Here is a 13,951-nt window from a genome sequence, read left to right on the forward strand (position 1 = left end):
GCTGGGAGTCAGGGTCCTCTCTCTCCTTGGAGGTCGATGTTAAATTCAAACAATTACAGCAACTCCACAGCCTCCAGCTCCGGGCCAACGAGGGAGGAAAAGCCCACCCTTTATTCCGTTACACCCGACGACATTTTAGAGCCATCTAAGCCTCTGTTGCGATGGCACTCGCAATATTGCAACATCTTCATCTATCTATGTATTTCGGGGGCGGCCTCTGCTCAGCGGGGACCCTGAGAACTTTGCTTCGACCTTACCCAGAATCTCCCACAGCAAAAATTGCTCTGTGCTGAGATTATGTCGCTGCGGCTACCTGGTCCTTTGCCGAAATGACCAAAAATAGGACCTAATCTTGGTAATCTCAGCAGGCTCCAGTAGAACTCCAGGGCGACTGCCGAGGCTGAGGTGCCAATCCCTAACATAAAGGGACTTTATGCCCGGCGGTCTGCGATCATAGTCGCATTCATAATGGACGGCCCTTATGCCGATCGCCCCAGGTTCATCAGTCATGCAACCGACGGAAAGTTTATTGGAAATCCGGAAACCGAACAGCCATGGGGCGCAATTCGTCATGGCTCTCGTTCGCGATACCGGTGTTCCCTGATAAATAGACCCACGCCCCGCGCCTGTGTAAGAGATAGAATCGGGCTGCATGCTTCTTCGAGACCTCCTTCCTCCTGCTGATCACCGGAGGGCTGACGTGTTTTGGAGGGGTTGAACGCGGGTGGCGAAGCCACAAAGCTGGGTTTCTCTTTGACGTGCAGATTTTATGCACTAATAGTATAACCTGCGTGTCTAGTTGCTTAGCTGTCAGGGTCGCCGATCCGCCCGTGGCCCTCAAAACAAGAATGTTCACCAAGTAGGTTACGTATAGTATCCAGTTTCCAAGAGACCCCTAAGATCTACACACGATAGGGATCGGGAGTATACCAAGACACAGATTGCATTTTTAGATCAGCTATCTAATCTACTCCTATACGATCTCTGGGGAGGTTGGGCGCGATGGGGCTGATGTTGTTCAAAGGGAAGGAATCCGTATACCACGTACAACGTTACCTCCGTGCCCATCAACCTGAAATCCAATACGTGGCTGCTGTAGGTAACGCCGACTTGTTGTCCTAGGGGTCTAGACAACCACCTCCAGCTTTTCCGTTCTTTTGGCTATGTCATACTACCTGAGCGCCTACATTCTGTGATGACGAATGAAGCGGTGCTACCCGCTAGTTTCTTCCAGCCACTCGGGTTCTACACTATATCATGTATCTCTCCGCTATTGAACCCCTCAGTTTCGAGACATCTTCCGCTACCAAGTTACATATATTATAAAGTGTACATCCTGTATCAGCTAGTCCGCTTGTTAGTCCGCTTGAACACAGCTGAATTGCACAGGCTACGGTTGGTAGCGAAGAAACCTGTTAGGCTAATACGACAGGCGGTCAGCTGAGTCGGATCACGCACTGTTATGATTCCAACGGTAGTCGCCCGATTCCATGGGGTATAGTGGGATGAGAGGTCTGGCCAGAGCTGTGTGTGTGTGTGTGTATGACTTGATCATGTTTTTCAGGGTGTATGTATGCGCCTCCCCATTCTTCAGTTAAGGGATATAATTGGGTCTTCGCATTTCCAGCTCTGAGAATAACTTGCTCTTTTCCAACATGGGCAATGGCCTCGCCCCATCCGTTGGTGCGCCCTCTATTGTCCATGTGCTATCTGGACGTGATATCAGGGCCACACCCTTATTTACACTCTGGGATTGTTATCTTAAACTGACAGGGCAAGATACTGCCGAAGGTCTGATGCGGTGACTCTCATGGAGACGCTTTCATTCTCGGCTTTCGCGATGTGGATAAAGACACACTCGCTAGTTGGTCGGAGTTTATGGACGCTTAGTGACATAATGATGCCCAATGGTGATGTCTTATTCTTACATACTGTAGAAGACAGTATCGCAGCCAGAGAGAGATGAGGCGAGGTAAAGGCGTGAACTACACGTCGAGTGTCCTTGCTCTGTGGCTCTAATACCAACGACTCTCCCCATTTTCAACATGTATGTCTCATAAGCCCGCCCGTCCATGGTGAGATAGGGTCCGTCCCGCCGAATGACTTCGATTCTTACCAATCGAAAGTCGGTTCCAGAGATCCCTGATTCGCATGGCTCATTGGCCCATTGGTTAGTAAGGGATACACAGTGGAGATGTCATCATACGCGTGTGCATGTGTCAAAGGTTGGATATTTCTACCAGGAGTCATGACATTCGGCACTACATCAAATTATAAACATCCCACCTCGCGAAGGTTTGAGTCTGATAATTATTATGCTCCTGGTCGATGTTATTAACATTTACCATCCCACTTAGAGGGTGTTATGAGGTCTCCTCACGAGTAGGAAGGATAGCAAAGGGTATCCGCCGCTATATAGACCCATGGTATACGAGCAATTATCTAACCACTGAACATTGATGTTATGTCGATTTTACATACATCTACACCGGGCCCCTAAAACCAGGGTCAGCGTCTAAAACTTGCCCCCTAATCTCCGAAAGCTCTTGGGCTGTGATGTTGTGATGCTCGATTCTGAGCTGTCCCTTTGTCAGGCCTTGCCCGCTTTGCCCAAAGTCACAAGTTCGCGAGATGCCTCTGCCATGTCGGGATTTGAGCTTGTGATACTATAGTGTCGATATTAAGGGGAGAGGACGGCCTATTTAAGAAGCCTCTGGACGGGATGCCCAGATTGACGCGTTCCCGGCCGGCTTTGAGAATGACCTGAACCTCCTGTTTTCTCCATATCTATCTACATTGGCAGAGAATAGCATGCGACGACCATCAAAATTTGCGATATTGGAGAAGATTTCAATGGATTTCTCCCATGTTCCTAGCAGCTATATGACTAAGAAACGGCAAACACGACAGTCAAAAAAATGGACACCCCCAGGCGGCTCGAGTAACCTCTCGATTGGTACCTATAGAACCAGCCTGTACAGTATTTACTGTTATTTCGGGTTGGTGCGCATATTGTAGGGACTGGGCCATTGCTGGGTCTGCCATCGCTTGGTCTTCAAGGTGGATTCCGTCCTGATGAAAAAAGTACACCAGAAGCCTGCCTGCCCATTCAATGCGAATCACACGCTGGTTGTTGAACGCAAGCATACTATAAGTAGTGGGACATGTGAGTTGAGTGCCGCATGGCATTCATTGTGTTGTAAGGACCCCTTCCAGATCACTTATAATGATCGAGATGGGAACTCGAGAGGATTCGTCTCAACTCCAGATTTGAATACTGCCCCTGTAAGTGGTTCTGTGTTTGACTGCCACGCATGTGCAACCAGCCAAGCCTATTTACACCGGTTCACTGTTTATGCATGATTTGATCACGGATTCCAGGAAATGTAGTGCTTAGGTCGCTGGTGTTACGACTGATAACCCTGCTCCATCAATGTAACGTCCAACAACCCCTTTCGTTTATAGCAAAAACGCCATCCTATTGAAGAAAGTCAGTAACGCCACCGCAAGCGTCAACTGTAATGATGGGAAGTTCAAAATACAGCACTCGAGAACTGAGAAGTCAGGCGAGATGTCAAAGTCGTCTCATTACCAATGAGAATGAGCACTCAGCTATGCGACCAAGGCAACGATCTGGAACGGCAGCTGCCACTTGCCATCCTTGAGACCTTTGCGTGGGGCCGAACACCAGGGCGGAACGGCGAATCTAGCAGTGCTTACAGCGTTGGCGGAAGTGTTTCCGGTGGGTGCCATCAAATGAACGGAGATGGCCACGGTCGCTACGACACCATTGACGGAAGAGGCACAGGGTCAGTTCACGTCCACATTACGGTGTGGCGCTCCCAGTCATGACGAGGGAGACGAACTATACCGTGGGATGGATATCGTAACGTCTGCTACGAGCATTGCCGGAAGGTGTCCTTCGTCCATGACGATGATACTTACCTGCTTCTTCTTGGTATCGCGGAGATGCCCGGCATTTAGCCTCGGCCTGTCATAACGAGCAACTCGATAGTATAGAGCCATTCTAGTTCAGAGGAATAACCAAAGACAAATGCAATAGTATGGTGTCAACCAGTCCAAGTGATGTATAAGTCAACCGCATATGATTGGTTTCTGCAGGGAACCTGCCCCGCCATATACGTGCATTCCCCGCGAGGATGCCCTTGTGGATCTTGAATTGCTACAATAATGCCCAAATGCATTCGTATCGTCCCGATAAGTGATACTGGTAATTTTCACTGGCATTCTCGATGTGTTGACTCATGACCTACCGACGATGCCGCCAACGGCAATGTGGAATAAAGCGTATATGTATGCAGGCGACCTTTTTGTACGTATGTGTGGATTCTCGCCAATTGTGAGTGCAACCCCGGTTAAGTATGCAGGAACACGAGTCAAATGGCGTTAATCGGAGTCCCCTTGTCGTGTTGGCGGTCCCGAGGTATCCCGCATCGCATCAGATAAGGTTGGCATAGTAGACCTGCAGTTCATGACCAAGACCGGGCTGGATACTGCATTTGTTGACTGTTTTGGGATCTGATGGCATTGATCAACGAATGCATTGAGATGAACAGATTGTGCTTACAGCCCCAGGTGGTCAGAGCCGGATTCCCGTTGAAAATGGAGCCTTCAGCTACCCGGGTGCGCATCATCTAATTTACTGAAGACCCTGCGCCGGGCGGGCATGACCAAAAAAAGAAGAAGAGGATGAAGAAGAAAAAGAAACGTGCCTTTGAGCCTCCAAGGCCGTGAAGCCAGCTTCGGAATGAGAGACAAGTGTCTCGTCTGCCTACTCAAAATACCCTGCAACAAAGTTTCGACAGGCTGTCAAATCGCTGACAACAAATGTGTTTTGGAAACCGAGCCCACGAGGCAGCCCCAGCCAGCAGTTGCGTACCACGTATGTACAAGTATTTGTTTATTTTCGGGCGAGCTACCCCAAACGCGACAGACAATAGGCTCTGGTTGTCCCTGAGCACCTGCTCGACATAGAGTATTTAGACGAATAATCGTCATCTGCGGCTGGATTTCATTGGCCAAGAGGCAAAATTAGGGGGTGGACTATGAACGGACACCATCGAAAATGGAGGGCGAGAGAGATTGGGGTCCGTCAGGGTCTGGTAGAGAATGCGGGCCCGCTTGTCAGAATCGGGTTGGCTGTCTTGAGAAATGTCGAGAATCCTGAGAGAGAGAGAGAGAGAGCATTCATCAGGTGAACAATCAGAAGGCAGGAGGGAGACCTCGTTTCCCCAGCACTTTGCATGCCCGGCCAGCAAAGCACTGCAAGTCACTGCAAGTCACTGCAAGTCTGCAAGTCTGCAAGTCACTGCTGCACTCCAGACTCCAGATACCAACCAGACACGCATCGACATCGACGCCCATTAGTACACACGCACAAATCTGGGCCAGCCCAACTTTCCTCTTTGAGACAAGCCCTCTCTGCCTGCTCGACAGCTCTTCCCAGTTTGGGATTGACACCGGCGCAAGTAACAACCACAGATGAACGTGGCAATCCTTGACAGCCCAGCCGGTCCAGTCGCTTGCTTGTGCTCATCTTGAATTAATTCAATCAACCCGGGCCAGCCAAACCCTTTACGATCTTCGTTCACTTCCACGCCTCCACACCCATCCACCACACACGCCTCTCCTTCGCGCGTCGTCTTTTTTTGTGAAGTCCGTTTCTGCTGTCTTGTCTTTCGCCAATCCCTCCTTCTGCAAGCCTGTGTATCCGAGTCCCATGATACCCAAAAGCTCAAGCCCGTTTCTCGAAGTGGATTACAGCGGTAGCGACTACGACCCGATGCCTTCGACAAGCTAACAAAGTCGTGTTTCTCTCAACCATTCCTTTAATTCTTTAGGACTTTTATTTTTTCTCTGTCTTTCTCTTTATTGGTGGTCGCGGCTGTTACTTCGAATAGCGGCACACCTGATTCATCGGGTTTATCATTCCTTATTTTGTCGGTTTGGCCCTCCACAAGGACGCGTTGCGACGACTCGCTCCCCTGATATTGTTCCTTTGACGGCCACCCCGGAGCCCTTCAGTGCCCCCCCAGGTCTCAGAGGTATCACTCGGCGACGCGAGAGAGATTATTCAGAGACTCAGCAGCAGGCGATTCCTCCTTCGTCTGCGCGCTGATCTCACTTGGGTATGTACCCTGCCTTAGCTTGTCCGAGCTCTAGCCACAACCCAAATTGCGGCCATCCCCCAAGCATATGCGCACATATCGATGGTCTTGACGCCAATGCGAACTTTGCTTGTTCATATCTCTCCCCAACGGTGCCATGTCCACTGACCATGTGCCCCATGGTATAGGTTCCCCGAAGACGTCTTCTCAAAGGCCGTCAACTCCTCCTGGTGCTTCTGCACAGGACGGCATTGGAGCTCCGCCATCTCGTACCCCGTCTTCACCGAGATCTCCGGCCTTCTCTACCAGTTCCACCGTTGATGGTTCAGACGACCAACAATCATCGTCTCCGATCATTCCAGCGCTACCTGCTCCCCAGCTTCCCGAGCGAGCACAGGAACATCTAAGAAGAGCGACCTCGCCGCAATCCCGTACCGAGAGCGACGACAATTACGTGACTACTAGCTGGGGCTCACCCTACCCCCACTCAGAAGGCAGACATCTTCGCCAGACGAGCTCCAGCAGCGAGGCTAGCAGTGAGGCATCGGACGACTCACCGATCCATCATTTGGAAATCCAGACACCCTTTTTGAGGACCGTGCCTCTGATCTCTTCGCCCGACCAGGAACACTACCAATCGTCCCAGCTGTCCGAAAGCGCGGCTGTACTTGTGAATCGTGTACGAAGGCCTGTTCGTGGCATCACAGAGGATTGGATCCGTGCTCACACGACCCACGATCCCACATCGGAGCAGCGCCACTGGTTCAGTGACGGAGACAGTAGCGAGCACTCTTCACTGAGCGGCTCAGTTTCAAGTGACGAGGCTGGTTGGTTCGAGGAAACCGATCCCCGTACACCTCGCGCTTCACTTTTCCCCCGGAATTCTCGCGGACACCCAAGGACGCGCTCCAGCAACGAGACTTTGAGACAAGCAACATTGAATTTAGCGAACGTAGAGATGGATAATATTAATGTGAACATGGGCCGGGGTGCCCAGGATGCGGCGTTACCCAATGCGGCAGCCAATATCGAGACACCAAGAGCGGACCGGACGGCCAACATCAATGGCTCTTTGCGCGACTCTCACCTCCCTGCCACGCCCTCGAAGCCTATGAAGCCGTCCCAGACGCGTACGCCGCGGCTCAAGAAGAAGGTGCCCTGGAAAGGCAAGAGTATCGTGGTTCACTTGCCTCGTGATGACGATCGTTGGCAAGGAGGCGGCCTCAAAGGTCTCAAATCTCTGTCATCAAGCGATATTGAGGCCATGTTCAAATCGTGGGAGGAACTCGGTTACAATACCCAAGGTTTCGACCTTGATGCACCTCGCGGCAATTTGGATCCTCTCGAAACTTCATCTCAAAGTCGAAACGAATGGCCGAACTTGGGCGACATAGCGAGAGAGCGTTCTCAGCGCAAGTATCAAGTGACGTTGCCGGATCTGAACGCCTGGAAGAACTACGTCAACGAGATAGCCGAAGCCAAGCTGAGAGCCCTTGGCGTTTCCTTTGGGGATGACGATCCAGCGCCATCTATCTCGCCTGCACCGTCAAACTTGAGTAGACAAACGTCAAACCAATATCCGCCTTTGCCTTTTTCGCCTCCAATCCCGACACTTTCGGCAGGCAGCGCTGGCCCTCAAGGGTTCCCATTCCCGGGTGCCTTTCAGCCAACATCTGGCGCCCAGAGCCCCGCGTTACCCTCGCATTCGCCATTCAATATGCCGGGCAAGTACAACCCAAGGGCTTCGATCTCTGTTTCGCCAGGCGAGTTGCCGTTCCACTTCAACGGGCAGCCTTCTCCACATGGGTGGTCTCCTCAGATGCTTCTTCATAACCAGCACCTGGGCAGGAGTCGCTCGCCTTCAGTCATGAACATGAGCTCCGTCGTATCCCCGACCTCACCGTTTCAACATGACAATATGCCTTCGCCCCTTGGCCTGCACCAGCGACATCAATCACTGCAATTCCCTATGCTGCCGCACCAATTCCTTCAGCGGCAGGATTCGGCAAGAGCTTCACCTCGGTTGCAGGAGCTTCGGGAAGTGGATGAGGAGGTTCAAAGCAATCCTTACGAAGGCAAGAGTCCCGAAAAGACTCCCGAAACTACTCCTTTCATCAAACATAATGCCAGCGCAAGTCTGCAAAGGGAGATCGATGATGCTGAATACCATCTTGAGGAGCAATTCCGTGAGCAGCTTGAACATGAGGACTACAGCCCTCATAATGAAAACCAGAAGGCTGAGGCTAGCACCACGGAATCAGCAGATGCCCCGCCGCCATTGCACTCCAGGGGCCCATCTGTGCGCTTCGGGAACTTCGGTTCGGATCCGGACGAGGGCCCAGTCTTGCACCACCCACGGCCGCATAGCCGAGGCCATTCTCTTACTCAGAAAGCATATTTCGATAATGACGAAGTCCGTGACAGTACTGATGAGGGGAGTATCAAGAAGTTACCGGCAGGCAATGCTCACCAAGGCGATGAGTCGTACGAGGTCGAAACCAATCCCAGCAATATGGGCACTCCTCTGCAATCGTTTAATCTTGGCGACCATTTGCACCAACGCGATTTCTCTACTTCGAACAATCCCTGGGCAGACGCCGTTTCCCAGAATGGCGGCGACCGCTCGCGGCGACCTAGCCATGCAAGCAAACCATCTTTATCTTCGCTAAATGCCAATGCTGCGGAGTTCAAGTTCAACCCTGGATCGAGTAACTTCACGCCCGGTGGCTTCAACTTTGGCGCGCCAAGCTTCCAGCCTGGTGCAAACAGCTTCCAACCTATGTCATTCCATGGATCACAAGCTTCGGTCAACCCTCCTCAGTCTGCCACTTCAAGTCACTTCAATATTCCTCCGTCCACTACGTCGAGTCATTTCAGTGTTGCTCCCTCTGCCACTTCGGTGAAGAGCAAGATTACTGCTGCAGCGCCAGTTTTCACGCCTCAGCAGAGTGAATTCAGCTTTCCAGCGAAGAGCGATTTCAACTTTTCTTCCTCTGGGCCAAAGTTCAATCCCGATGCTCCAGCATTCCAGCCTTTTGGCTCTTCTATTGCGCCTTCTATTACCAGTGCTACTGCTTCTGGCTACGAGAGCAGCAACAACAGGCCAACCTCTATCTTCGGCAAGATCGACTTGAGTCTCTCGGACATTGTTAAGCCGCCAGTGACGAAGAACAAGGCTATTCCTATCGTGCGGCCGTCTAGTCGCCATTCGCCGGCTCCTGCTCCAGTAACCTCCGTGGAGACTGACCAAGACGAACTTGCAGAAGAACAAGCAGAAGGTGGTCGTACGGACAAGGGTCGTCGTGCCAAGAACTTCCGGGACTCTGGTGATGACGGTAACGATGTACCCCTCTTTGCTGAACCTACCCCTGAACCCGAGATTCCTGTCGCGCAACTCAGACCGGCTACAGGCAAGCCCGAAACTCCCGCTCAAGATGAGGTTGACGAGGAGGATGACGCTGCGGCATTGGCTGATACCAGCATGGCCTCAACCGTTCTTTCTGAGTCGAACGATGGGAAGCTGCAATCGGAGACCAACGACACCAAGGCCACAACAAGCCCGACGGCAACGTCGCCCGATCATGAGAAGGCGAATTGGAACCCATTCGAGTTCTCTAAACAGGAAGAGGCTCAAGATTTCGCCAATGCCAGACCGTTTGATGACGAGGACCCCTCGTTTAAGAAGACACACAAGAAGAGCCTGTCTGCTACTGCCCAACCTTTTACCCCTGGAGGCTTCATGTTTGGCGCGCCAAACCCCGCGGCACCGGCCTTCGAGCCCTCTTTCAAGACCCAGCCGGCGCCTATGGTCGACCCAGAAGTATCTGATGATGACCGAGCCGCCTCGCCGACCCCAATGCCCGAGCCTCGGCCTTCCACAGAGGCCGTCTTCGAGCCCGAGGAAGGAATGCGCTCGCCGCCTTCACCGGAACCATCCCCAAGACCCGCAGCTCGAGGTGGGCTTGGTGCTTCTCGTTTTGCTTCATCGGGGCTTGGTGCCTCCCGGTTCGCTTCGCCGCCACCGAAGTCGGCTGGTCTCGCAGCCTCTCGTTTTGCTAAATCGCCCTCGCCCGTATCGGACGAAGAAGCTACCGAAGTTGTTAAGGTTGGCGGAGAACCGCCTGAGCTACAGAGCTTCAATGACTCGATCCCTATGCCTGTCAGCCCACCTTCTGTCACAGCAGATGAGCCAATGGAAGTTGACCATGAGCCGACGTTCGAGGAGATTGATGCTGTGATGCAACATCTGCATGACAATGACCCTACCATGGGCGCACACAGAATTGTTGATTCCCCTAAATGGCGCCAGCCCAGCCCAGTCCGCAAAATTCCCATGGCTGGCGTTACAGACGATTCACCGTTACTTCTGCCGCCGCAACAAAAGTCATTCCGGGACAACGCACCGAGCCCAAGCCCCCAGCAATATCGCACGCTGCCAACAGACGCTGGACGACCCATGCTTTCTACCGAAATGGACGATCCGTTTGTTGATGAACCTACCAATACCGTCATGCAGCCTTTCGATGCACAGAACCCGGCAATCCACCACCTGAATGGTGGAGGATCTCCCCAGAGTGACTGGGAGGGAGACTTCAGTGCTAGCGAGCAAGATAAGCTTGAGCAACGTGTTCAATTCTTTGACGGCCACGTTAATGATGTTGTTGACACTGTCCTGGCAAGCCGCCTCCACCCTCTTGAGCAAGCTCTGGAAAGTATACAGCACGCCCTCGTCTCGCGTAGAGCACCGTCAAGCCGACGCGACAGACGAAGCGTTTCCCAGGAGATGCAAGAAAGCGATGCCGATGATGAAGACGATGATATCCCTATTGCTCGACGATCTATGAGCCCTAGACGCGATAAGCGTATGGAGCAAATCCGATTCGCCGTACTCGATGCAATGAAGCAACACCAGGCTCTCCAAACTCCACCGGTTGAGCAGATCGAGAAATCTCAGGCCTTTGACGACTCTAGCATTATCAACGCTCTATCGGATCTGAGAGTGCATTTCGAGCAAACCCTTCTCTCTGACTTCCGTGCCGATGAACTTCGTATAGTTGTGGAAGAGGCTGTACAGAAACGTATGCCCCCTACTCCTCCTCCTGTCGTCAAGGACGACGAGGAAGCTACAAACAAGATGATTGAAATGCAGGCGCGCATCCAGCAGCTTGAGCAGCGCCTCCACACTGAAGAGGAGAAGGTTGAGAAGGAGACATCTCTCAGAAGAGGAGCAGAAGATCAGGCAGCAGAGTTGCGCCGCAGCTTGGAACAGGCCGAGACAAAGATCATGGTCGAGATCATGAACCGCAGCGTATATGACCAACGTACGAATGACCTCGAGGAGCGTTTAAAGATCCAGGAGGAGAAGACAGAATCAGAGCTCAGCAGCCGCAGAGAGGCTGAGGACAGACTCTCCGAGATCCAAAGACTCCTGCGCATTTCCTCTGAAGAAGAGGATCGCCTACGCTCGGTGGTTGAGGAGAAGGAGGTCAAGATCAAGAACGTTGAGCAAGCTGCTGGTAAGACAACTATGCGACTTCATCTCCTTGAAGCTGCCCAGTCCAACGGCAACCAGAACCAGGTTGACCTAACCAACCGACTCAACGCCCAAGAAGAAGAACTTCGTGCTTCAAGACAGGAAGCGCGCCATTGGCGATCGGAAGCCGATCATGCACGCGAATCGAACCGACGACAGACAGACGATTTGGTTCAGGCTGTTGAAGAGAGCAGGCACTTACGTAAGCTCATCGATACCATGGGCACTCAGGTGCACGAGTATGAAAGGACGAGAGAAAGTTGGCGCGCCAAGTATGCATCCCTGCAGGACGACATGGCCCATACCGTCCGCGAGATGACCGAGGAGAACATGAGACATACGGCCAAAGAACAAGCCCTTATTGCACGCCACGAGGTGCTTGACGCTAGACTACAGGCTGAATCCCGAACTCGCGAACGTCTCGAGGCCGAACTCGAGCGGCTGGAAGGCGGCGAGCGCGCCGGTCTCAGAGCTGTGTCTGAATGCAAGCGTCTCGAAGTCATACTGCTTGAACTCCGTAACGAGAATCACCAGGTCCACCAGAATGCCATGCGGATTCAACGTGAAGCTCAGCAGGCAAAGGAGGCCGCTGCAGCCGAAGTCCAACGCGCTCAAGTCACCGTCCAGACTGAGCTCGAAGTTGCCAATGAACAAGTGAACATCGTTCGTGCAGAACTTGAAGGGGAGCTCGCTGCAATGCGGGCTGAGCTAGAACAGGCGAAGACGGGCGTCGACCATGCCAAGGCAGAGCAAGATTCCCTCCTTGTCGAAGCCAAGGCCCAACAGGAGATGATGCTCGAGGAGGAGGCCAACCAGCTTCGTGCTCAACTTGATCAGGTGAAGCTCGATGCCGACACGGCCAAGGCCCACCACGAGATGATGCTTGAGGAAGCGACCAACTCCAAGGACACTGCGCTGCAGGAGCTGACGCGCAAGCACCAGAACGAAGTGGAAGACCTCCAGGCGCGATATGAGCGCCAGGTCAGCAACACGACTGAGGATGCTCAGCGCACTGAACAACACTTGCTTGAACGCTTGAGCCTCTCTACCTCCAAGGTCGAGCATCTTCAAGACCGCGTCTCCCACTTGGAGGATAAGGTGCAAATTGCGCAGGAAGCTGCCCGTGCTGCGGCGCAAGCCGCCAAGGCTGCGGGTGCCATTGAACCTGCCGTTCACGCTGCCGTTGTTGGTAAGCCCGCGGTTTCCCAGGCAATGCAACTGCCGGAGAAGATCTCCCCGCAGGCTCTACGAGAGTCGATTATGGTTCTTCAAGAACAGCTGCAAGCTCGTGAGCAGCACATCGAAGAGCTTGAGCACACTGTGTCCAAGCTTGACCCCGAAGCTGCAACTAAGATTACCAAGCGTGACGATGAAATCACTTGGTTGCGAGAACTCCTGGCTGTTCGCCATGGCGACCTCCAGGACATTATCGGTGCCCTGTCTGCCGATAAACTCGATAGAGAGGCTGTGAAGGATGCAGCTATCCGCCTCAAGGCCGGCCTGCAAATGGAAGAGCAGGAGCGGGAGAGAGCTATGAACGGCGGATCTGCTATCAATCTGCCTAACATCGCGGCCTCTATCCAAGCCGCCACTCCCCGTGTAGCCCAAGCTGTCGGTCCACTCGCCGCAGCCTGGGGTAACTGGCGCAAGGGCAACACGCCTTCAGCTAACAATGGGTCCCGTATGCGATCATCCCCGGCCCCGGCGAGAAACTCGACACCATCCAAGTCCACGAACGCTAGCTCTGCTTCACAGAACAGCTTCTTGTCGGGCTTGATGACGCCACCAGCTTCGGGTCTCCGCAACACACCGGCTACAGAGCCAAGCAAGACGCAGCCCACAGCATTTGGCAACACGGGACGCCGTTTTACCGCCGAACAGTTTGCCCAGCGGTCCCGTGGTCCATCGATGACCGCACGCCAAGCCGAGAAGATGCCTCTGGCTGTTTCGCCACCACCAAGACGCATGTCAGAAGACTTCGATGAGGGGCCTGTCACTCCGCCCATGGCTCGCTCTGGTGGATACGACGCTGATGCAAACCGCATCGAGGACGATTTCGATGATGCTGGTTTCTTTGACGATTGATTGCTTGCCAGAGCAAGCCCCTAAATCTGACCCGAGAATTAAACTGTCGAATCGAAAGCATGTATAACCCGATCGGCAACCCCTTTCGTTTGTACCGACTGATACCCAAGGCAATTGGGATGTGAAGTTGGTTATATAGACCTCTTCGCTCTACATGATATTGCGCTTCTCTACTCTTTTCCGCACCGAGCGGGACCACCTTTAC

At 52.9% G+C, this 13,951-nt stretch overlaps 1 protein-coding gene across 1 annotated transcript; it reads left to right on the forward strand.

Moving 5' to 3' along the window:
- Nucleotides 1-6,285: 6,285 nt before the first annotated feature.
- Nucleotides 6,286-13,746, forward strand: PG998_012481 (uncharacterized protein; the record flags this gene model as incomplete). Its single annotated transcript, XM_066879297.1, has 1 exon — nt 6,286-13,746. The coding sequence occupies one exon, from the start codon at nt 6,286-6,288 to the stop codon at nt 13,744-13,746; it is 7,461 nt and encodes a 2,486-aa protein (XP_066725681.1).
- Nucleotides 13,747-13,951: the final 205 nt, after the last annotated feature.

The sequence above is a fragment of the Apiospora kogelbergensis genome (genome assembly GCF_038363985.1).
Source record: "Apiospora kogelbergensis strain CBS 113332 chromosome Unknown utg000008l_segment0_segment0, whole genome shotgun sequence".
Lineage (NCBI taxonomy): Eukaryota > Fungi > Ascomycota > Sordariomycetes > Amphisphaeriales > Apiosporaceae > Apiospora > Apiospora kogelbergensis.